This window comes from Hemicordylus capensis, chromosome 6 (genome assembly GCF_027244095.1).
Source record: "Hemicordylus capensis ecotype Gifberg chromosome 6, rHemCap1.1.pri, whole genome shotgun sequence".
NCBI classification, from domain to species: Eukaryota; Metazoa; Chordata; class Lepidosauria; order Squamata; family Cordylidae; genus Hemicordylus; species Hemicordylus capensis.
The window spans coordinates 116,067,493-116,093,059 of record NC_069662.1 but is presented as its reverse complement, the minus strand read 5'-3'; the positions used below and the strand labels follow the sequence as shown (position 1 = coordinate 116,093,059).

At 44.3% G+C, this 25,567-nt stretch overlaps 1 protein-coding gene across 4 annotated transcripts in view; it reads left to right on the top strand.

Moving 5' to 3' along the window:
• Positions 1-24,293, top strand: part of TAX1BP1 (Tax1 binding protein 1) — a 61,065-nt gene extending 36,772 nt beyond the window's left edge. For 2 of the 4 annotated variants that reach the window (XM_053265040.1, XM_053265041.1), the window contains exons 12-18: positions 1,436-1,551; positions 2,316-2,441; positions 8,009-8,080; positions 12,071-12,251; positions 17,574-17,722; positions 20,514-20,599; positions 23,137-24,293. In XM_053265040.1, the coding sequence (XP_053121015.1) occupies positions 1,436-1,551; positions 2,316-2,441; positions 8,009-8,080; positions 12,071-12,251; positions 17,574-17,722; positions 20,514-20,599; positions 23,137-23,338 (932 nt within the window). In that variant the 3' untranslated portion in view covers positions 23,339-24,293. The remainder of the gene's footprint in view (positions 1-1,435; positions 1,552-2,315; positions 2,442-8,008; positions 8,081-12,070; positions 12,252-17,573; positions 17,723-20,513; positions 20,600-23,136) is intronic. The other 2 variants (XM_053265039.1, XM_053265042.1) reach the window with 2 other exon arrangements.
• The last annotated feature ends 1,274 nt before the right edge of the window (positions 24,294-25,567 follow it).

Genomic DNA, 25,567 nt, shown 5'->3' with positions numbered 1-25,567 from the left:
CCTCCCTGCCGCCCCATTGCTTCCTCGGACCGGAAGTGATCGGAATTTCCCAGTGTGCGTGCACATATTGTACGTGCACACATACACACGTACAATGTGCGCACATGCACTGGGAACTTCCAGTCACTTCTGGTCCGAGGAAGTAACGGGGTGGCAGGGAGATATGCGGCTGTCCTGCCAGACCATTTGAATACACAGCGCCGGCAGGGGAAACACAGTGGGAAGGATCAAAGCACCCTCCCTGACCCTTAAAGTTATCCATCTCCCCACCTTTGAACCGGCTCGAACGCTGGTCCACGGAACTGGTTCTGCGATCTTAGTATGGAGCACTGAACAGTTCTGTGCACATCCCTAGCAGCCACCCCCAGCCCAGAAAAGCTGCTCCTAAAGGTCACAGAATCTCAGAACAGTATACTGTTAATCAACACTCTTAGAAAAACATTAGCCTCCAATGCCCCAGTGGTAGATTGGCACCTCCTCCCAGGTAGGGCTGGGAAAGCCAAGACTTTGGCAACATCTGGCTTGCCAAAATTTCCCCAGATATGTACCAGAATCTACTTTGCTTCCCCGCAGTTCTCTTCCTCCGGTTCCATGTGGTGGTGGTAGTGGGGCATAGAATACCAGGGGCTTTGACCAAATGCAACTTGAAGGACCATACTCCACTCCTGTCTTGTGGTTTATATTAGACTCTGGACTGAACATGGACATAAACTGACTTGTACTGAAACAGACTTTTGGTCCATCCAGCTTAATACTAACTTCACTGATTGGCAGTTGCCCTCCATGGTTTCAGACAAGGTTTTTCCCAGCCCTACCTGGAGATGCCAGGGATTGAATCTGAGATCTTTTTTTGATGCAAACCAGATGCTCTACCATTGAATTACTGCTTCACTCCATACATTCAAATTTTATGTCACATTTTTTGTTACTGAAAGATGTTGCTTTCCTTCCTATTTTCATAAAACAATGAACATTGATTTTCAGAGGACCAACCTGTAAGTTTATTTTTGAAACCAGCATGAAGGCAAGAACACAAGATGTCCTAGGAAGTCAGAGGAGAGCTATGTGCACAATTAGTTTTGTCTGAGGTCAATTTAAGGCATTGACATGAATACTGTCTTTCTAAAAACTAAGGCGATTGAGGTTTTGCCTTCCAAAGGGAACAGTTCTTCATATACTTGCTGTTTTAATAGTTTATCTTTAGGGCATTCAGCCATTGCAGTGTGCAGCTGAGTAAAAGCGGAGTTCAGTTTTCTGCAAATTAAGTGTGTTATGTTAGAACTGGTTTATGCTTGGCGCATTGAAGAACAGCAAATATGAAATCTCTTAGTTATACAAATATGCAATTAGATGATATTCTTGGTTGAACTGATTTGTTTCCCCCCCCCCCAACAACAAAGAAAAACATCAGTCTATTTTTCTTCAATATGTGCAGTTAGCCCCATTTCATCTGATACAGTTTTGGAATTTTCAGCAAAGGAGCAAGATCATGAAAAGAATAAAGAAACTGCTGACAAAGAGAAATATAAGAAATACAAGCAGAAGCTGTCAGTAAGTAATAGTCTGCAGTGGAAGTCAGAGCAACAACTAGCTGTAGGAGTAATTGCAAAAGTCTTGTCTTTTTAATCCGTTTACCTCGATGTGTGCCTTGACATAGCAGAAAACTTGTTATAGCCTGGTATAGTTTATTACTCATTTGATAGTTCATTGTTAAAAATCCTTGGTTCCAATCCATCTAAAATTAGCTGTGAATGACATGTTTCAATGAGAATTGTTCATAACTAATTGAACTGAATTTGGGCCTTATTATACCTGATAATTTTGAATGAAATGGGTATGTGTAAAGAAAACCTGTCAAACAAGAAGAGTCTGTAATGAGGTGGAATGCTGCATTTATCTTTATTTAATGGATGTAATTTTTCCAGAGAGGATGTGCCCACAGTTGCTTCCAAAACTTACTTGTTCCTCTGGTGCTGGTTATGTCCCATAAGTGATTCTGTTACTTCTGTCTGGATGAAGGGTGTACTGGATAGTTGCAAAATTTCATGGAGTACATGTATTGTGTCTAAAGAAATTAGAATAATGGAATTGTATTTGGAAAGAGAAAAAGGGCAGCATGTCAAAAAAAAATGGGGGGAAGTACTCAATTTGAGGAATCCTTCATTGCTTTGATTAGGAACCTGCTTGTTTGGATAATGAACAACAAAGTCAGTGGCATCAGTTCTGTTAAGCAGCTGCATTGCACATGAAATAGCCAAGAATTCTAGATTTCTTAGACGTGTTCTTAGACTAACAGTTGATAACTTTCTTCACAGGATGAGAAGTTGAAATGCAGTGTCTATGCTGATGAACTGGCCAAGTTGGAGCTGAAATGGAAGGAACAAGTGAAAATTAGTGAAAGTGTGAAGCAACAGCTAGCTGCAGTGGAAGACCAATATTTAGTATGTTTTGACTCGTAGTTTAATATTGACTCCTAACAATTTAATTACATACAGCAATAAACTAAGATTGGCTACTCCTCAAGTCAGGCTTATGATCTCTGTAGGGATCCATGGTCCCTCACAACTGGGTCTTCTGCATCTGCGTAGTAGGCCCGCGGAAGAATCTTTAGCTTGGTTTAGGCGCTCTGGCCCTTTACGGCATAATGATAATATCAGAGCCTTCAGTGGATGCCTATAGATCTGGCAGTCGAGCACCTTCCTCTTCAGTTCCTTCTCATCCGCTGCTCGCACTGCTTAGGGAAGGATCTGTTCCTGTTTCCCTCATTCCTGTAAGAGATTTAGATACTTTTTTTGATATTTGGACTTTTGACTTGGACTATTCTTTCTGCTTAATACTCTGGACTGTTTCTCAACTCGGATATTCTGAACTCGGACTATTTCTGGACTTGGCTTGTTACTCTCTTTGGCTTAGGCATTCTATCTCCCCCCCCCCCACTTTGGCTTAGCTATGTCTGCCCCAAAGAGCTTTAAACAATGTGGAACCTGTAAAAGTACTATGCCTTCCTTAGATGGGCATGCTGACTGCCTAATTTGTTTGGGGGACTCGCACAATACTAGTGCCTGTAAGGTCTGTCTGTCTTTTAAAAAGAAGACACAACTAAGCTGAGAACTTCATCTAAAAGTGTTGTCAGCTCCAGGATGCCTAAGCTCCTCTCCTTTGATGGTAATGGGATCCTAATCCGTGGAGCCAGCTCGCTTGACACCAACTCCGCCGACATCGACTCATCTACCCTCAGTTCTGAGACATTCAACGTCATCACCGCTGATGCCACATACTTCATTGGCGCCGGCTTGTGGTTTGCCTTCGAACTCATCAGCACCCTTGACCTCCATACAGACATCGGTGCCGGTAACAACTTCGGATCCACATCGTCTGTCTCCTGTTCATTCGGTGCTGTCTTCTCTCATAGTTATTTCTCAAACATCAGCATGGGTTCAATCACCCTCTCATCGATGACCTGAGCATCCAGTGACACCTTCTTTGGATTCCTCGGCAGTCCAAAGCCCTTCTGCACCAGGAGCTGGAACACCTCTTGGGATCTGCGAATTCAACTCCATTGGGTTATGCATTTAAAGGGTTCACGTTGTCACACAGACTTGATACCGAGGAACCTGAATCGCACATGCCAATACCTAAGATGCCGACTGGTGGCTTGTCCACATCTACGCCATAATGTCCTTCAGGTTTACCCTGGAGGGAGCGTTTTCATTTCTCAGTTTCCCATGCTCCTCACGACCCTCTGGACTAGTACAGCTCCCCAGGGGCCTTTGATTCACCACACCTCAGAATTAGCGCTTTTGTACCTGTTCTCTGTATTAGCTCACCAGCTTTGCCTTATGGTTTTGAGGAATACAAACCGGAAGACCATGAGTCTCAGGGGAGCTTTGCTGGATCCACTGAGTGTCCCTCCCTCAGATCCTTTCAAAAAGCCTGCTAAACCTCCTATGCTTTCGAGGCCTTCCACTCTGCTGCCCAGGGTTCCGCCGCCCACACCAGTGCTGCCGGTGTTGCCTGCTCCTGATTTACCTTTCATTCCTGCTCGTCCCTTAACACCTACTCCTCGAGTGAATCCTGGGCCAGAGTGCCCTCCATGTGTGCCGATGTCACAGTCTTTCCCCTCACAGCCTGCTCATGGGGATCCTTCCCCTGAGGACTCTGACTCTGGATGGGGAGTCCTCGTACACCTCCTATCCTGACCCTGATGTGTCAGAGGTGCACCTGGGGTCTTCGCCTGATGACACTGTGGGCAATCGACCATCAAACTCCATGTGCAAGGAAACCAAATCCTATCGGGTGCAAGTTCAAGAAATGGCTAAGGCCTTGGGCCTTCAGATTCCCCCACTGGAGGTTACTGTCATGGACCCTGTGTACAGTTACCTATCTACCATGTATGTGGCACATTCCACCGCTCTTCCAATGCTACCACTTCTGGTGGCAGCTTCTAAGGCCACTTAGTCAGCCCCAGTAACATCTACTGTTCCATGTAAGAAACTAGAGAACCTGTATCAGGTCCAGGAGGTGGCTTGCCCTTTCCTTTTCAAACAACCAGCGCCCTAGTAGTGGACTGTACATTGCAATCCAAATCTGCGTGGAAACACGCAGCCCTGGTAGATAAAGAAGGTCGTAAGCTGGACTCCATGGCATAGAGGTTTTACTCTTAGGGATGCCTTTCGCTCAAGGAAGCAAACTACCTGGTCTGTTGTCATGGGACAACTTGGATGAAGTGAATGCTCTGCCTGAGCCATTTAAGGGCAGGTTCCTTTCTACCCTCTCAAAATCAGCAGGTCTCACAAGACAACTAAGCACGGCCAAACATCTGACCGAGTCGAAAGTACTGGCAGGATCCATTGTACTTCGTCTTCATGCCCGGCTCCAATCTACACTTCATACGTGAGTCTCCCGTTTGACAGTGAAGGATTATTCTCAGACACTGAAAATACAATGGAAATACTAAAGAAATTGTCCTATACTGCTAACACCTTCATGCAATCCAGTCATCTTCCTCTTACCATCAGAGGTATAGTCCTACTTTCAAACAGAGATACCAGCCTCAGCCTTCCCCAAATAGAGGAGGTTACCATGGTGGATCTAATCAATATTCCAGGCGCCCCTTCCATCAGCTTCAGAAGGGCCAACAAAAAGCCTAATCTCAGGATCAATCAAAACAGTTGTTTTAAAGCTTCAGACCTGGAAGTATCTCTTCTTGTTCCTTCAGCTGTCATCCGTCTCTCCCCTTCTCTCCCTTCTTGGCATCAAGTAACAACAGATGCCTGGGTGTTATGCATTAGGGGTGTGCAATTTGGATTTTCGGTGTTTCGATTTGGATCCAAACCGAAACACCCCCGTTCTGTTTTGTATCCGAATATGGCCCGTCCGAATCACCCCTGATTTGATTCGGATCCGAATTAATCCTGGGGCCAAAAGGGTGGGGTGGGGTGGTAGTACCTAATGGGTGGAAGCTACCACCCAAATTGCCGAGGGATTGGCCAAAGGGCTGTCACCCACCACCGCGCCAGGATCTCCTAACAAGAGAAGGGGGCCAGCTCATCGACCACGCTCTGTGGTCCCTTTCACTGACGGCGTGGAGTCTAAACTTGTAGACAAAATCCTGTTAAGGCCTCTATGAGAAGTACAAGTGCAAATGGAAGCATTTCACATCCTTCGCTTCTTCGAAAGGCTTCAATCCACTAAGGCCTTGATATGGCCTCTACTTCACCTATCTCAAAGGATTGGAGCTTTCTAACACATCCATTGAAGTTCACCTTGCTGCCATTTCAGCACACCGGATCTGGGATGGCAAATCCATCTCTGTCCATCCTGACTCCAAATGTTTTCTAAAAGGGTTAACAACCTATATCCTCTGCTGTGGGCATCCATTGGAACCTTTCACTGGTGCTGTCCACGCTTACAGAGGCCCCCTTTGAGCCCTTACTGTCGTCTCCCATAAGACTGCTATGCCTGAAGAAGACCTTCCTAGTTGCCATTACATCGGTGAGGCAGGTCAGTGAACTCGCGGCACTAAGGGCATATTCACCTTATACCAAATTCTATCCGGACAAGGTTATCCTCAGCCCAGATCCTAACTTCTGACCTAAAGTTGTATCAGACTTTCATATCAATCAGGACATTGTGCTACCTACTTTTTTCTGTGACCCTTCTACATCCCTTGAACGTTTTATGCATGCCCTGGATGGTCGAAGGTGTCTGAACCACACAAATGTGTTCAGGAGATCGGAACAAGCTATTCATCTTCTATGCAGGGAGTAGTAAAGGTTTAGCCATTTCAAGACAAAGATTGTCCAACTGCCTAGTTCAGCTGATCTTCTTTTGTTACAAGAAGCAAGGCATTCAGCCACCCTCCAAGATCAGGGCACATTCTACTAGGTTCATGGCTACCTCAGCTGCCCACATGTCAGGGATCAGTATGAAGGACATTTGCAGGGCTGCTGCCTGGTCCTCAGACCTGCCCTTTGTCTGACACTATGCTGTGGACTTGTGATTTGCTTCAGAGGCCAGTTTTGGTCAGGTGGTCTTAGAGAAAGTACTGTAACTGCTAGCACCAACCTCCTCTTTATGGAAGTTAGTCACCCACCCGGTTGTGAGGGACCATGTATCCCTACAGAGATAAACAGGTTGCTTACCTGTAACTTGATCTCTGTGGGGATCCATTGTCACTCACAACATCTCGCCCATCCCCTATGCTAGCTTCTTTTTGACATATACTGTCTACACACCTATGCTGCTGTGATTCTTGCTTTCGTCTTCTACCTTGGATGTTGTCAGTCTCTTTGCAGTGGCCATTTGAGGAACCGAAGAGGGAGGTGCTAGACTGCTGGTTCTATAGGCACACTTTGAAGGCTCCGATATCACTATGCCTTAAAGGGCCGGAGCGCCTAAACGGAGCTAAAGATTCTTCTGCAGGCCTGCTGCGCAGGTGCAGAAGACCATGGATCCCCACAGAGATCATAAGTTACAGGTAAGAAACCTATTTTTACTGCTTCTCAAATTAACTTAGTCTACTGGTTGGTTAGAAGTAATTCTTGCTATGCCAGGCATTAGTACATTCATTTTATGGAACACTTCTTTAAATCAAATTTCTACTGTGTCAGTGTTCCTAGAATGATTCTTAGTCGAGTTCTAGTTGAACATACTAGCTTTTTCTCACCCACACTGCCCTCTTGAGTAGAGAAGGCTGTATTGTAGTAGTGTGTTCTGTGTTGTGAGCCCTTACAGACTGTGAGCCCTTTGGGGACAGGGATCCATCTTTTTTTTTTTTTTAATTATTATTTTTCTATGTAAACTGCTTTGGAAACTTTTGTTGAAAAGTGGTATATAAATAGTTGTATGCTGAGCTTCTGTGCTTAGGACTAAGATTTACTCGTTGGTATCCATTTTGTTTGAGCATTAGTAATTTTAGTTCAGCTATTCCTAGGGAAAGTAAAGACAAAAACTGTAATTACAAAATTACAGTTTACAAAATCCTTTCTATGACTGCATCCAGTTGCTTGATAATGTGATGTTTGGGATATACTTTTGCACTGTTTTGGAAGTTAATGTAGTGTCATTGCTCTTTGTACAAGAGACACAGTTGTCCATCAGCAGAACTGTAAACTGCTGAAAAGTTAACATCGTTAAAAAAACCTGGAAAAGCCTTATGTTGTCTTGTCTTCAGAATGGTAATTGGTTAAATCAGGGCTGCTCAATGTTTCTCCTCCAGATGTTGGCCTATAACTCCCATAATCCCTGGCTATTTTATTTATTTAGCGTTTATATCCTGCTTGTCCTCCAAGGAGCTCAGAGAGGTGTACATGCTTACTGGTCTCTGTGGTTTATGGGAGTTGTAGTCCAAAAATAGCTGGAGGGACAAGGTTGAGCAGCCCTGAGTTAAATACTCTCTAAATAGGTTTGTTATGCTGAACATTTTGATGCATGTGATTTATAACTATCTGTGGGGAATTGCTTTATATCCACTGACATGTTTGGATTGAACTTTCATTTTGAATAGGTTCAGTTGGCAGAAAAGGACAGGCAAATAAGTGAGCTGACAACTCATTTGGGAATCCTCAGCAATGAGAAGGTACTGATGCAATGTTTCATATTGGTGAGCCACTGAAATAAAACTTAGATGTCACTTGGAGCTGTTGCTGTGCAAAGACTTGTGCTACAGCTGCTAAAGCTATGCTTAAACCACAGAAGAGGCATTGTGCCTAGAGAGGGAAAACAACACGTGGAACCTTCTAAAAGAATGGGCTAGATTAACACACACACACCCCTACCTGGGATTACTTTGAAGTGTTGGGTGTTTAAGGACACTGTTTGGGGGAACGTTTGAGAAAAGGCAGTGCAGTTGATGGTGTATTCCTTTGTAATAGCCATCCTGGTATACAAATCATACTGTCAGTGATCAAACTGAAATAATGCACTTTAGATGGGTTTTTTAAAAGGTCAGATTTTGTTAGATAAAATGTTTTAAAACCCATTGTGAGTATGGTTGCATATTTTAAAGCTTTTACCAAATATCTTGAAAGAGATTCTCTGCTTGTTCAGAAATCCTCTGCTGCTGAGCAAGTTAGGTTAACTAGCTTGGTCAGCCGCAGAACTGGGTCTAGAGTCTACACTTTCTGCACAAAATGAAGGGGGTGGGTGGGGGGACACTGAAGAGAGACTGTTTCATGATTTACTTATTTATTTGTCCAAACAAAAGGAAAGAAGATTCTAGTGGGTGAAAAAGCAAGCTGTGAAGCCTTTATTTTTTATTTCTCAAAACCTTCTTAAAAACAAAACGTTGCCATTCATGTAACAGTTGACAAGTATCCGGCATAGACAAGACTACTTGTCCTTTTCAATATTTAAAAGCCCTCTTTTTCCAAAAGTTTACTAATTGTAGGTAGATTCGGGTTCACCTTCACACATTGAGTTTGCTTCAGGCACTTAGGTTAAAATAAGTCAGGATCAGTCATTCAGAAAGCTTGACTGATCCTGGCTTGTTTCTTCTACAATCTATTTATTTATTTAAAACATTTATATCCCGCCCCTCCAGTACATTACTGCTCTGGGCGGCTCGCAACATGTATAAAACAGTTACAATATAAAATCAGACTAATAAAATTAACCAAATTGAACAAGTTAAAAATCCAAGCGAAAACCACAATCAGAAGTAGAATTATTCCAACTCATGAATGGGCAGGGCAGAGGGAGTGCCTGCTCCTGAGGCCAAGAGATGGCAAAGGAAGGCAAAGTTTAATCTTGGCCCCTTGTGATGATGTCTGAACCAGCCCACTGCATAATTGCAAAATGAAAGGCAAGTACTATGTGCCTTTTTATGTGGCTTTTTGATGCTCTGGTGGCTGAAAATCTTGTATTCTACATCAATCTTGTAAGTTCATTTTGCTTTGTTTTGTTCTGGAAAGTTGCCAGTACTCAGAGCATTACAGAATTCCATTTTCTTGTTCTTGGCTCTAGTCTCTAAAACAATTTGACCACAATCAGATAGCTACTACTGGGGAGTTGCCCAGAGCCAAATTGATTTGTTTAAAGTTAATACCTTTTAGACTTACTTGAGTGAAACAAACAAGAAAAATAAGTAGCAGCATACATGAGAAGCATTCAGCACAGGTGTTTTATTTCCCAAGTTGAAACTTGTAAAAAATTCCAGAAGAGATTAAAGTGGAAATTTTAAAAAGGGAAATGCTGCTCAAACATCTCTTAGATCCATAGATTTGTAACTGATAGTTTCTAGGTCTTTTACACTACACAGATGTCATCTTTATAAGGGTATGCAATACAATTGTTTAAACCAGGCCTACTCAACTTAGGCTCCCCAGCTGTTTTTGGACTACAACTCCCATAGTCCCCAGCCACCGTGGGTGATAGCCAGGGATTATGGCAGTTGTAGGCCAACATCTGCAGGAGGGCCGGTTGAGCAGCCCTGGTTTAAACTATAAGCAAAGATAGATAAAAATGGGGTTTTGATAAAGCTGCAGAGAAGAGAATAATTGTAAACAAAATTCTAATAATAATGATGGTCTCTTCAAGTCTCGATATTAATGACTTAACAGTCATAAATATCAACACTCGATATTTATGACTTAAACAAAGCATAATATACAACTTTTCAATTTGTGCTCTGTGATCAGCACTCATTTGTAAACGTCACCTGACAGAAGTTGCTAAAGATAGAAAATTGTATGTGTGCATGTGCTAGCATTGATTTTCCCCCTCAATAGTCCCTAAACAAGTAGCTTTTATTTTTCATTTCATCTACATTCCACTTTTAATCTTGGGCAATGTTTGAATTAACGTGGAACATCACTAAATGTTGTTGTATTATGCCTACCATTCAAAAAGAGCTATATTTTAAAAATGGTTTTCTGGGCTTTAGAGAAACTAGGCTGGGATCCAAATGGCCCCATCTGGGAATTCAAACACTTCTGTGCATGTTCTGGGGTTTTCTTGATTTCATCTTAATTGCAGCTCCTTCTGACTGTCCTAGAGTGACTTATCCAATAGGATCAGAAGGAGTTGGCTGCTACTGGAAGTGGCAGCCTCTCAAACTCTGCCATGTATGCAGAAACTCTTCATGCACTGCTGTTGATGTTAGGTTACATGTTAAGGACATAGGCCAGAAAAGTGTGCCAGTTACTTCAAGGAGATTTGAGGATATTAATTTTATCTGTATTGTACCTAATTTATTTACTCCTGGCTTCACACAATTAATTTTATTTATTTATTATTTATTATTATAAACAATGCAGTTTCTAATCTTTTCAATTCTGCCAATACAGCAAATATTATTAGTGCATTTGAGTACTTTAATGCCATTGATGGCATGCTCCTGATCTTATTTATATATTTAAAATATTTATAATCTGCTTTTAGAAAATGGTTCTCCAAGGTTCCATTAACAGATAAAATCTTTCAATTCAAATGCAAATCCGAGGAGGTCTGGTTATGGTTGTCACTAACTTGTTTGGTGGCAGCTTGGCACCAGGCCTTCTCTGTGGCCTCCCCAGGGCTTTGGAATACACTCCCTGTCAAAATAAGAGCAACACCATCTCTGCTTAGAGAGATACATATCGGGTGGTATAAATATGATAAATAAATATTATACTAATAATAAATATTAAATATTAAACATGCAAATGATCAAGTACCCGGAAAGCAAATAGCCAGGGTGCTAATCGATAGAGAGGGGACCAACAGAAACAGCCCAGAGATCCCCAGATGCAGTGGGGCGGTGGCTTATGCCTGACTTTAAGGCTAACAAAGATGTCTAGAAATGTCAGCATATTTAACCTTGAGGTGCACATGAAGAGATTACCACCATGCCCTTGTGCCATTTGCATGCAAAAATGAAGCTTCTTGTGTGCTATTTCAAACGATTCATGTTTTCCTAATTTTTAGCAATTAGCATGTGTTGATACTGGTGGATTTCTTCCTTCCCATGGTCCTAATTCATGCATGGTGTCCATATTCTACCAGCTTCCAGACTCCAGTCACAGAATTGTTGAGTCATCTGGATTTGAGCAAGTAGACTTCTAGAATCAAAGACCTAGTACGGAGTAATCTGTAGGTGTATTTTGGCCACTTTAAACTCACATGTGTAGCAGCTCTTGCTCAGCTATTAATATAAATCTGATGCCATGCATCTAATCTGATATATTTGCATACCATTTTAGATGCTTGCAGAGAATTTTTATGTGTCTGGCACTTGTATGATATGCCAGAATCTAATTTAAAGGGGCTGGTGTATACTGCTGTGTAATCTGTTTAAATTCACAATTGTTTTACAATAGAAGCAGATCATTTGTTATGTAAATAGTTAAATGGCAAATACTTAAATTTCTTAAAACCTAAGTTCTTTAAAGTAGCCTGCAGTATAACATCAAATCAGTCATTCAGATTACTTAAGGAATGAAAAGGCTGGAAGCTTGACAGGTAAATATCTGAAGAGCCTCTAGAAATTACAGCAAAATGGAATGCCAATTGATACAGATTAATTGCAATCTTAAAATGATTGATTTGTGCCTATGTTACAACTATTTTTCAACTTGTTTTTGTTTTTTAGAATCTTGGAAGAAGACCAGAAAATCAAGCAGAAAGAATCACTGAAGGACAGATTTCGCAACAAGCCTTATATTTTCTCAACCCAGTTCTCAATACTGAAGATAATGGACAGGTTCCTGCTGTGCCAACCAGGTTACCAGTGCTGCAGTATGGAAACCCCTATTCAACCCAGGAAACAAGAGGTTGGGAAATATTGCTTTAATCACTTGGTTCTACTAGAAAAATCAGTAGGGAAATGTATTGCTGTATTCACTTAGCGACTGAAGTCATACTTAAAATCCTAGTTTACATTTGAAGGAAATGGTCAGATATACCTACTATTACTCAGATGATGTGCATTTTTGTAAGGAAGTGTACATTTAATCTAGGTTGTATATTCTGCTTGTTAAACATTTGATTAAAAGGTTCTGCTAGACTATTTTGAACATTTCTCTAAATTGCCATTCTCTCTCAGAAGAGGGTTGTATCTGCAGGAAGCATGGATTGTCACGAGCCTCCTGCTCCAGACAGGGCCAATCAAGAGCTTTGTCATGTGTCAGGAGGGAGGGGCAATCCCCTCGGTCTTCCATTTCTTCGCCCTGTCTTGCTCCAAGGAGGTGCCTTTTTTCACTGCTCTGTTCCTGCTCCCTTTCACCTCTGGCCCTCCGGCATTTTTAGAGCTGGTTAGGGGGAACAGAGGAGACAGGCGCCCATTTAACTTTAACCATCCAAAAAAAGAGAGGCGTTTTTGGATCCAACTTAGCTGCGGCACAAGTGTGCCCTTCCCAAATGGCCGCGGATGCTTCATGCAGCGAGAGAGAGGTTTCTCCCTCTCTCTCAGAGGATTCAGTGGCACACGTGGAGTGCCAGGCCAAGTGTGTAGCAGTGACATCTCCTGCACCCAGAACTCGGTCCACCAGAGCGGCAAAAGCGGACGAGGGGCCGCCCGCACTAAGCCCCTTGCAACCGTACTGAGCAGTATGGCCTCATCCTGGGGAGGCTCTGCGCAGGAGACAGCAGCTGCGGCAGCGGCCTTGCCACAAGCGGACCCACCAGCCCAGGCTCCCTCCGGGGGCGAGGCCACACAGGGCTCCCATCAACCCCTCGTCGGGTCCGCCCGCCAAGAACTTCTGCCCAGCTGAGGTCCGGGCCACAGCTCCTGAGGAAGGAAAGGACGAGATCCTGGCCAGCTTTGCCACCCTCCTTCACCATGTGGTCACTGAGGGGCTGTGTACGCTTCCTTGGCCTCCTTGTCCCCGCCATTTTCCCGGCCCTCTCCACCCAGGCCACTGCTGGGGCCGCTGCCATTTCCCCGGTCTTCCCTGCCCAGCCTGCAGTGGCAGGGGCCATTTTGGGACCCACGCAGTGGGACCCACCACAGGCGACACCAGCCACCAGCACTTGGGGAGCTGGCTCACTGAGGCTGGCCTGGACCCCCCAATTCTCTCCCCTTTCCCTTCGGACACCGCTAAACTTCTGCGGTTGCTGGAACCGGTTTCTGAGGAGGGCTCTGACTCTTCGGAGTCAGATAGGGAGGAGGGGGAGCTATCGGGAGATGAGGGGGAGGCTTCTGGTCCCCAGCACCCTCCCTACCACTTATTTTCTAATGCACACCTTCCAGTCCTGCTGCACAAAGCCCTCAAGATGCTTAAACTTGAAGGAGTAGTTCAGCCCCCCTCAGAGCCTTCTGAAGGGGACCCTGAAGTGTCCCCCCCCCCCTTAGGGCCTCTGAGGTCTCCGTACCTTGTCCACAGTTATTCTGGGATCTTATCCAGTCTGTGGCAAAAACCTACAGAGAGTAAGGGGCCTCCTCTCACTATTAGGCATTTTAAACTTCTAGCAAAGCAGTTATGGATAAGCTTAAAGTGCCGCCTGTGGATGCTGAAGTGGCAGCCCTGGTTATGGGGCTGTTCTCCCCAGGGATGGGGAGGACTCCTTAAAAAACACAGATGATAAAAAGTGTGATGCTGCACACTTCACAGGTCCCACGAAGCCACAGCCCTCTCTATGCATGCTTCAGTGGCGAACTGTTTGCCAGAGCAGCGATACTGTGAGTCAAGGAGTTGACTCCACTGGTTCCGCCTGAGCTATCTTCCCTCCGCCAAGGGCTCACCAAGTTGGGGAAGGCTGCTGCCTTCATGGCAGACTCTTCCCTGGATGCAGTCCAGCTGTCTGCTAGGACCCTGGCCTCTGACGTAATGGTACGCAGGCTTCTGTGGCTCAAGAATTGGAGGGTTGATCAGAACTCCCGAAGCAACATAGCCAACTCTGCCTTCAGGGGCGGCAAGCTGTTCGGGCCTGTTTTGGTTGAAACCAAGGACAAGAAGAAGGCATGCCCTCTTGAACACACAAGACAGGAACGTAGGTCCTTTCCCTCCATCTCCTCTGCCCCCAAGGGCTTCAAGTCAAACTTCTGTCCACGCGAGGCCAGGCAGGACAGATTTTCGTGGCCTGGACCACAGTAGTCCTTTTGTGAGAATGCCTCCTAGAGACAAAAGCACTCCGGCTCCAACTTCAAGTCTGGTCCTAAGTGCACCACCGCACAATGACTATTTTTCCTCTGCGGTGGGCGGTGGGATACAAGCGTTCGCCCACACTTGGTCCACAGCGTGCTCGAACGCGTGGGTCCTGCAGATGGTCACTCAGGGCTACTCCCTAGAACTAGCTGTCCAGCCCCTGAACCACTTCCTCCATCTCCGCAGTCGCGCAAGCCAGAAAAGCACCAATTGAAGCTGCAGGCCATTCAGCATCTGCTCAGCATCCAGGCAATCGAACCAGTTCCCTCAGGGGAGCAGGGACGGGGTGTTTATTTCATTCTGTTCCTGGTCCCCAAGAAGAACGGCAAATGGAGGGCCATTCTGGACCTGAAATTCGTCAACTGGTTCCTTCGAAGGAGGAGCTTCCGTATGGAGACCCTCCGCTCCATACTCATGATCCTCCAAGGGGGCGATTTTCTGGTCTCAGTGGATCTCAGTGTCCCCATTCATCCACAAGACAGGTGCTTCCTTTGGTTTGCTTACCAGCAGGTCCACTTCCAATACTGGGTGCGCCTGTTTGGTCTCTGAACTGTGCCACGTATGTTCACCAAGATCATGGTGGCACTCGTGGCACACTTGAGGGCACGGGGGGTTCACCTTTACTCCTATCTGAACGATCCTTTGATCCGGTCCTTATCACTCCAGGGGGGTCAGGAGGATGTTCAGACGACCCTCTCTGTCCTGGAGGTGCACGGCTTCATGATAAACCATCAGAAGAGTTTTCTTCTACGCACAATGGAAATGGTACACCTGGGGGCCACCATAAACACAATCAAGGGCTCCATGTTCCTTTCCCCAGAGCTAAGGAACAAGTTGGTGTCCGCTTGCCATTCGATGATGGCGCGTCCCAGGCCAGACCTGATGTCCTTGAGTCAATTTCAGGGCCTGATGATATCCACCATATGCATTGTTCCCTGGGGTCCTTTTCACTCACGCCCCTTGCAGTGGGCCTTGCTGCCCCACCAGGACCAGATCCTCCAGAGGTCCAGAATGAAGGTCAGCCTTCCCCCACCCCCCCGAGTCAAAAGGTCGTTGATCTGGTAACCGTCACCGGCCATCAAAAAGGGCCTCGCCTTCCTCCCGGTGAGTTGCATTCAAGTGACCACGGACACCAGCCTCTAGGGTTGGGGGGATCACTGCCAGCGCCTGGTGGGACACGGGGTCTGGTCCAGTTCTGAACAGACAAATTCCATCAACTGGCTAGAGCTGAGGGCAGTCCGGTGCGTTCTCCTTCCCACGGTTTGGAACCAGTGTGTGCTGGTGAGGACCGACAGCGCCACTGCCAAGACACATATCAACAGACAGGGCAGGACAAGGTCCCGGTCCCTGATGTGGGAGGCGATGGCACTTCTCACCTGGGCATGAGCATGATCTCTCGCTGGAGGCAGGCCACGTAAGCAGTGTCTCAAACACCATGGCGGACTGGCTAAGCCGGTCCCAGCTGGACCCCGCGGAATGGTCCCTGGACCCCCTGGTGTCCCAGCTGATAGTGGAGAGGTTCAGGCACCCAGTAATCTGTTCGCCAACCCAGGGACTGCCAAGCTGGCCCGGTTCCTGTCCAGGTACTGGACTCCTGGTGCCGAGGGGACGGATGCCCTGACGTCACCCTGGCCCCCGGTCTGGGGTACGCCTTCCCGCCATTCTTCATAATCCTCCAGATTGTTCGGCATATTGGCCAGCTGCAGCTGGAGGTGATACTAGTAGCCCCACACAGGCCCAGCAGGCCTGCTCCGTGTCCATGCCCTCACCAGTCCCCCCTTCAAACCCCTTAGGTCAGTTTCCCTGCGAATCCTTTCACTTAAGGTGGTGTTCCTAGTTGCCATCATTTCCGCGAGGAGGGTCTTGGACTTGGCGACCGTGTCCATTCGGAAGGAGTTGTGCCTTGTTTACCCCAACTATGTTCTATTATGCACAGACCCTACCTATATCCCTAAGGTCAATTCGGCTTTCCATAGATCCCAGGAGTTAATGCTCCCCTCCTTCTGCCCTAGTCCCTCTTCCCCTAGGGAGAAGGAATGGCACACTCTGGATGTGTGCAGGGCGGTCCGGATTTACCTTAGGTGCACCAAGCCTTTCAGCGTTTCTGAGACTTTCTTCGTCTCTTTCAGGGACTGCTCCTTGGGCAAGAAGGTGTCCATGTCCATCATTGCCTGCTGGATTCGTCAGTGTATCGAACTGGCTTACACTGTGGCCAGTGTTCCTTGTCCTGAGGGCATCACGGCCCACTCAACCAGGAGCGCAGCCTCCTCGGCCACCCTCTCCACCTTGGCGCCACTGGTCGACATTTGTTGGGCAGCCTCCTGGGCCTAATTGTCTAGTTTTCTGAGACACTATAAGATACACGACTGGACCTCCGCCGACATGTCCTTCGGTTGGCGCGTCCTGCAACGGGTGGTACCTACCTGAAGTCCAGACTTCCTGACTTCCACCCATTCTCCTTAGTGGCTGTGGTAGGTTCCATGTTTCCTGCTGATACAACCCTCTTCTGAAGGAGAATGAATAATTGCCACTTACCTGAAAGGTCATTCTCCTCAGAAGTATGGGTTGTATCCACCCCGGCTGTTAGTTTGCCTGGCCTTTTCTCCACCTATCTGCTTTACTGTCTCCTATATATATGGGAGGGCCCGCTTCCAGGTCGGGCTGCTCTCCCTGGAGGCGGTTGGGATAGCCTTCGGAATCTTTGCCCAGGGGTATTCTTCCCCATATTCCTTGGAATGATTACCTCTTGCCTATTTTGACTAATTCTTTGAGTTATCTTTTCGGAGCATTTCAGAGCTGGCTACATACTTGAAGACTGAGGGAATTGCCCCTCCCTCCTGACACGTGGCAAAGCTCTTGATTGGCCCTGTCTGGAGTAGGAGGCTCGTGACAACCCATGCTTCCTGCGGATACAACCCATACTTCTGAGAAGAATGACTTTTCAGGTAAGTGCCAACGATTCATTCAACTTAAATAAACCACAGCTCCATCTCCTGTTTATGATTGCAGATGGAGCAGATGGTGCTTTTTGCCCTGATGAAATCCAGAGGCCACCTGTAAGAGCACCCTCTTGGGGACTTGAAGACAATGTGGTGTGCAGTCAACCTGCTCGCAACCTCAGTAGGCCTGATGGCTTAGAAGACCCCGAGGATAGCAATGTAAGTGAGAGATGATGATGATCTTCACGCGTTTTAGTTGGAACTTTCACTCAACATTGGGTGGTGTCCAGACTAGTTAGTCATCATTAAACCTTATTGAAATAAATCTAAGTTCATCCTCAAGTCCCATTAATCCAATTAGGACTTAGTCATAATGCTGCCCAGCATCTTTATTTAGAAAACATGACAGCAGCCAGTTCATTATAGCCAAGGCTGCATCAAAACATTTGTCTATGTACAGCCCTGTCAGATCATGTTCGAGGCCACCAAGGGAAAGATTTGAATAAAGTTCCCTATTCTGGGGGCACACATTTGCACAAACAGTTCTTCATCCAGGTAGAGGTGTGTGTGTGTGTGTGTGTGTAAGTGTAAGTAAGTAAGCCCCTATCTAGATGTTGTGACTCTATTAAGAATTATCCATTTGGGAACAATACAGAATCTTAGCTGAAATTCAGAAGAATGTAAGAGGCATAAAACGTGCATGTCGGTTAATAGCAGTGTTTCTGCATCAGTGATATTTGACAGCTAATCTTAATTTCTGAAGGTACTTTTTAAATGATTGATATTCTGGACTGGTATTTTTAGAATACAAGAATTATCATAATAAACATAAACAGGCTGTGAGTTAGTGATGACCACAGTCTCCTTACACATGTACTGTGTAACAAATATAAAGTTGTAAGGAGTTGGGGCATTGAGCAGTGCTGTTAGCTGTCTGACACTGTTTCTTTGCACCCTTTAACTTTTAGAAACATTTTAATAAGAAACATTCCTTTATAAAGGCTTGTGCTCTTTGCAAGTATAGTGGTATCATGACCTGCTTCTCATTTAGTCTAGTTTGCCGCATTTAATTGCTATTAACCTTTGCAGAAACTGATCAGTGTTCAGACAGGCATGATTTTAGCCCTGGTGCTCAGTACCTATAATGGAGAAAAATGTATCTCTTCCTCCTGCCTTTTGCCCCCCGAGTCTATTACTGTGAATAATTAGGGAAACTGTCAGAACTTTTGCGGCCTCTTTAAGGTCTTGAATATGAGCTTAGTGCATTTGCCTACCTTTACTTCACATTTTGCATATTTAATCTGATCATTCTTGGCATAGACATTACAGATGACAAGCCCTTCTTCCCTTTAGTCATCTGCTGTAGTTTAATTAGCAGAATGTTCTTTCTAATCTATGTGCTTTGCCCTCTCGCTAACCCAAGAGAAACAGAGCTAAAGTCTTGTGCTCATTTGCTGACACAGCTTAGATTTTGTAATGAGGGAGAAGGATCATAATATGCTTAAATGGGAACCAACTTTGGGCAAGTGTGTGCCTGTTCTTAGAAGATTTTTCTTGTCTTACATCAAATAGAAATTTTAACATGTTACTGGAATACTTTTCTGTTTGTCGGGAAAATCAATTGTTCATTGTTCACAAGAAGCTTGGATACTAGCTTGCACTATGCTGGTGAACAGCAGTCCTTAGTAGGCACTTGCAAGGCTGAGATACTTTGAAAGTAAGCAGAAAGGCCCTGAGCAGCTCGGAGCAGACACTCTTTTTGTTATATGTGCAGGCATCCATAAGATATCAAGAGAATGTGATATGCTGCTCTTTTGATTTTAAGTGGATGGGTTAGTGGGTCTATATGTACAGTTTTCTCTGGAGGCAAGCACACAAGCATTTCTCATCTTCCCCATACTTTTATACAGGGTGGATTTGATTTAAATCAAACTGATTTAAATCACGATTTAAATCACTAGCAGGGTGGATAAAAATCAAAAAAATCCGATTTAAATAAAAAAAATCCGATTTAAATCAAAAAAATCCGATTTTTTGATTTAAATCAGATTTTTTTGATTTTTATCCACCCTGCTAGTGATTTAAATCATGATTTAAATCGTGATTTAAATCAGTTTGATTTAAATCAAATCTACCCTGCTTTTATATGTCCTGGTGACAGATAACTTTATTTTGAAGCCAAGTCCTGCTTATACATTTGCTATGTTTTATGACCCTATGTTTTATGGCACCACTAAATGTTACCACTCGCATGCTGACAGTATTTGGTAGTGGCCAATGAGGGGATGTTAGACATGTTTTTGTAGATTTGGTGTTGCGGGACCATTTGTATATACAGGATAATTTATTGAAATTTATGTGTAGATTTCTTAAAGAGTTCTTAAAGTTTTTACCCTTGAAAAAAGCTCTCAGGTAAACCTTGCTAGTCAGCCATTATAGTGCTTGCTGTAGCTATTTTATGTGTTGCTAGTACACATGAAATGGGAGTGCAACTGTCAGTGGTGATGAGAGGAACCAGCCAAGTAGGTTAATTTAGCTGATGAGTCATACTGTTGGGTGACCTATGTGACATGCTTGCTTGGCAGTGGTGTCCCATTGGGCTCACTCAAAAACGTAACCATTGGGAAGAACCTTGTGACTAAGGTCATGATTTTCCTCTTCTGAGTCTCATTCAAATATATTTTAGCAACAGAACTCTACATCCGATTTAATTTCATCTCTTCATGAAATCTTATTTTGATTTGTAATCCAGTGCCTTGCACTTCATTTTACGTAGGTTTTACTTGTCTAGGTATCTGAACAAAATATAAAGAGATTTTTGTCAGTATTGGTGAATAAAAATATTTATTTTTCAGTAGCAGGAAATTAGGCCTTTATATGGTTATGAAGAAAAAGGTGTGTGTGTTTTTTAAAAAACCCCCACAAACATTCAGAAGTAAAGTATGAGAATACGGGGAGCAGTTTTGCGGGAGAGCAAAATGGTCATTACAGTCTAAAATTGTGTTTGCAGGATGATGATGCAAGTGCACCTTCTGCTACGGATCCACCAAACATTCGTTTACATGAACGTGGAACAGGTTTTTGTTTTGACCCCAGGTAAGGTGGTTTCTTGCAGATGAAAGTAGCACCACAAACATAACAACACTAAAGGAGTTAGTGTTTAAGGATTTGTATCTGGAGATTTTCTGTAAGCTCCCAGTGTTAGTTTGTGACCTGTGGCAGTAACTTCATGCTGTAACCCTAAGCAGCTCTTTTGATCCCAGCTTTTTTACCCAGAGAAAACGGAAAGTGTCTGCCTGACCCATCTTCTATTTTGAATTGAGAAATGTGTGGTATGAATGTCAGAGGCCTTGGTGAAGTTTGACTTGATATAGACGTTAGGGGTGTGCACGAACTGCAGTTCAAACCACGGTTCGAGCACTTTTAGGGAAATTGGGCCGGGAACTTTAAGAAGAGCAGGTCTTACCTGCTCTCCGCCACCCCATGCAGCTTCCTGCTGGGGCGATGCACATCCCAGTAATCCCCAACGCTGCGCCAGCACACACATGGCATCCACAGGTGCCATTTGCGTGGTCAGCATGGTGTTGCTGACCATGGCAATGGCACCTGCACATGTGTGGATGCCATGTGTGTGCTGGCGCCATGTGGGAAGTTATTGGGATGCATGTCTCCCCAGCAGGAAGCTGCATGGGGTGGCGGAGAGCAGGTAAGGATCTGCTCTTCTTTTTCTTAAAGTTCCTGGCCCAATTTCCCCAAAAGTGCTTGAACTGCAGTTCGTGTACATCCCTAATTGAGATAGGGCAATACTCCCCAAAATTGCATGAAGTTTCCACTCATGTAACTAGGGAGAAACAAATTTGGCCAATCTCTACCTTCTGCAACCCTCTTTGTCTTGCCAAAAATCTGCTCCCGAAGGTCCCCCAATTTTCAGGAACATAATGGGGCCCCCTGCACAGAGTTGCAAAGGGAGACAGGAATTGCTTAAAACTGTCTCTTCCCTGTTGCATGAGTGGAAGCTTTCTGCTCATGCTACTTTTACTCTGGATGCTACCCATAGACTGGAAGGAAACACTGGCCTACATCCAGACTAGTGGGGTGCTAGCATAATGCTGTTACAATGAGGTTGCGCAAAGATAGGAGATGTTCCAAATAAATCTTTCTGTTCCAAGCTAATTCTTGCATTAGTGGAAGATGTTGACAAGTTGTACAATACATTGCACAACCTTGTGTTGCAGAGAAGGTCTCTCACTAGTGGTTTTGCAATGTCATGGTTCACAAAAATGCTGAAAACTTCAAGTGGATGCCACTTCTGTTGTTGTACTAGTGCAATATTAGCCTGGATATCAGCCAGTATTTTCAAGGTCCTTCTCAAGCATAGTGCAGAAATAGAAGAGCTGCTTCATCATGATGTATGCTGCGATGATTGGGGGCCCAATTTTAGCGAGATTATTGGGGACACTGTTCTAATAGGTGACTAAAGGCTAAATTTACTAGTTGCCTTGATCAACCAATGAAAAATTGCAGTTAGGAACATAGGAAGCTGCCATATACTAAGTCAGACCATTTGTCTATCTAGCTCAGTATTGTCTTCACAGACTGGCAGTGGCTTTTCCAAGGTTGCAGGCAGGTATCTCTCATCCATGTCTTGGAGAAGCCAGGGAGGGTACTTGAAACCTTCTGCTCTTCCCAAAGCAGCTCCATTCCCTGAGGGGAATATCTTGCAGTGTTCACACTTCTAGTCTCCCATTCCTATGCAACAAGGGTGGAAGGGGACATGTCATAAGAGCAGCCCTGCTGGATCAGGCCCAAGGCTCATCTAGTCCAGCATCCTGTTTCACACAGTGGCCCACAAGGTGCCGCTGGAAGCCACAGGCAGGAGTTGAGGGCATGCCCTCTCTCCTGCTGTTACCTGCAGCTGGTACTCGGAGGCATCCTGCCTTTGAGGCTGGAGGTGGCATATAGCCCTCTGACTAGTGGCTGATGATAGACCTCTCTTCCATGAAGTTATCCAATCCCCTCTTAAAGCCATCCAGGTTGTTGGCTGTCACCACATCTTGTGGCAGAGAATTCCACAAGTTGATTATACGTTGTGTGAAAAAGTACTTCTGTTTGTTGATCCTAGATTTCCTGACAATCAATTTCATGGGATGACCCCTGGTTCCAGGGTCATGTGAGAGGGAGAATAATTTCTCCCTATCCATTTTCTCCACACCATGCCTGATTTTATAGACCTCAATCATGTCTCCTCACAGTCGTCTTTTTTTCTAAACTAAATAGCCCCAGGTGTTGTAGCCTTGCATCATAAGAAGGGTGCTCTAGGCCCCTGATCATCTTGGTGCATCATAAGAAGGGTGCTCTAGGCCTCTTTTGTACCTTTTCCAGTTCTAAAGTCGTCATTGCTACCACAAGGTCAGCTCTCACTCTTTAATTGAGAGGCTCTGTATATTACACACACATATAAGTACTGTTTGGTTATACTTTGATCATGTGGGAATCCCTTTGGTAGCATACAAAGAATGTGAAGGTCAGGGGTTGGCTTTGTAATCATTCATATTACTGGCAGTGGCAGATCAAACTTAAATCCAATTTATCTACTGCCTTCAATAGTTGCTCTTTCCTCTTTTATTTCCAAGTTTTGTGCACATCAAGAAGTGTCCAATTTGTGAAATGATGTTTCCTCCGAACTACGATCAGACCAAGTTTGAAGACCATGTTGAAAGTCACTGGAAAGTGTGCCCAATGTGCAACGAACAGTTCCCTCCTGACTATGACCAGCATGGCTTTGAAAGACATGTCCAAACACACTTTGATCCATCAGACTGTTTGAAATTTTGATTAGCTTCAGGCATTGTATTCAGTTTAGCTTAGATAAAATTTGAATGAGCAAGTTCTGTAAGACAAGAGAATGCAGATTTCATAACTTGATGCAAGCTTATTTAAAGGCTACTTTCAGTACACAGTGTTCTGCAGTGCAGTTGATTCAAAGTAAACCTTGGGCCTGTTAGCAAGTATTGGGTTAACCTTCCTTGATCTAGCATACCCCCAAAGCTGTTGTATTATCTACTAATATTTATTCCCTTGCTAACAAAATGTGTCGGAACTCAGGAAATGCACAGACTTGTTTAGAAACCTCCGAAGTCCAGTTTGTAGTAGTAGTGGCAAGTTTTACAGGATGACATGGTTTTGCTTCTGCTTGTGCTAATTAAAGTATGACTAGATATTTAAAATGTTTCATTCCATAATAATGAGATGAGGTTTCTCAGTAATCTTGTGGATATTCCTTCATATAATGTTTGATTCTGAAAGTTACATAATTTATCTAGTGGAAGTATGAAAGTATACTTCTTTCAGAAGTGTAGCTGCTTTGAAATTACATGCTTGTGTAAAACATGTTTATGGCAACATTCACTTTTATATAAATATTTCTCTTTGCAGATGTCATGTACACTAATAATTTATCTTTTAAAATTTCTGCACCTAGCTCTACCAGAAAACAATTATAAAAATTACTATTTGGCTTCATTTGTACTTGGCAGATTTTTACCATATGTATGTAGCTCCCCTCCTCCCCGCTATGGATCATATAGCAAGTTATGTTCATAGGGACTAAGGTTTCTAGAATCTTCTGCGTTCTACCTTGCACAGTTTTCTCATTAAATTTGTGGTGTGTATATCTAAAACATATTTTTAAAGACTTCCTTAATCTGTAGTAATTTGATCCTTTTGAGTAAAATTACTCACTTTTCATCTGTTGTACAATAGTCAGATTAAAGACAAAAACTAAACATTGTGTGCTTCTAAAGTTACATGAATGGTGGCTGGAACTGTCCAAACTAGCCTTTGGGGGAGCATGACAGAGGGGTGCAGTTGGAGAAATTGAGTTGCGAGTAAAAATGCCCACACTGCAGCATCCTATGATGTAAGAGTACACAGTTACCAATGCATCCCACAATCCCCACCCCCATGCTCATGTGCCATGTAAGGCTACCCCCACCCCCTCGCACCATCAGGATGATAGGATATGCCTGAAGAAACAAATGCTATGCTTGGCAAGACCCAAAGGCGGCATTTGTAACAGTGTACATTCCTTAGTTTTAGAATGGAATAGGGCTGTCCTCCTACAGTTTAGTCATTTTTCTGAGTAACAGAATCAATAAACATCACCCCTGATTTTTTTAATCATTAAGTTGGAGCAAGCTGCATGCTTGCACTGCCCCTTTTTGCCCTTTCCTTGCTAACATGCATTCCACCCCTCTGTTCATGGTTCACTGCTGTGTATGTCTTGGCATTAATCATGTTCTACCAGCTTGGGTTTCTTGTTTCAGTGGGAACTGAAATTTGAACTGATGCATGCGTAAGTCTGTGCTTATGATACCCGGAGCAAATCATAACAAAGCATCAGTGAATGTACCGTGGGCAATTTCTTGGTTATTGTTGAGTCTTAAATGGCTATCATAATGCATAAAAGTAAAGTGTGCCGTCAAGTCGATTGCGACTCCTGGCGCCCACAGAGCCCTGTAGTTTTCTTTGGTAGGATACAGGAGGGGGTTACCATTGCCTCCTCTCTCACAGTATGAGATAATGCCTTTCAGCATCTTCCTATATCCTGCTGCCTGCTATAGTACCAGCGGGGAATCGAACCAGCAACCTTCTGCTTGTTAGTCAAGCATTTTCCGGCTGCACCACTTAAGGTGATACCTAGTTCCTAAAGAGCATTAGTTTATGTATCCCAAGTTTCAAAAATGGATTGCTCTTTCAATTGAATGTTGTTCCTCTAGCACACAGTGAATTAACATTTAATAACTCCTTAGTATGAGCACGTGTTAAACCCCATTGACTTAAATCTGGTGATGTAGATGTATAGAAAGCTGAAACACCAGCCCTGATTCAGAGCTTTATGCTAGTCTGCTCCCTGCAACATATTTATCGGTTCTGAACATTAAATGGTACTCGTTTAGCACTTTGTCAGTCCTGTTATAAAACTGAAAATCTGCTGTATGATCTTGGCATAGTATAACATGTTTGCTATATATCAATGTGCTAAAGATAAAGCAACATCCAGTG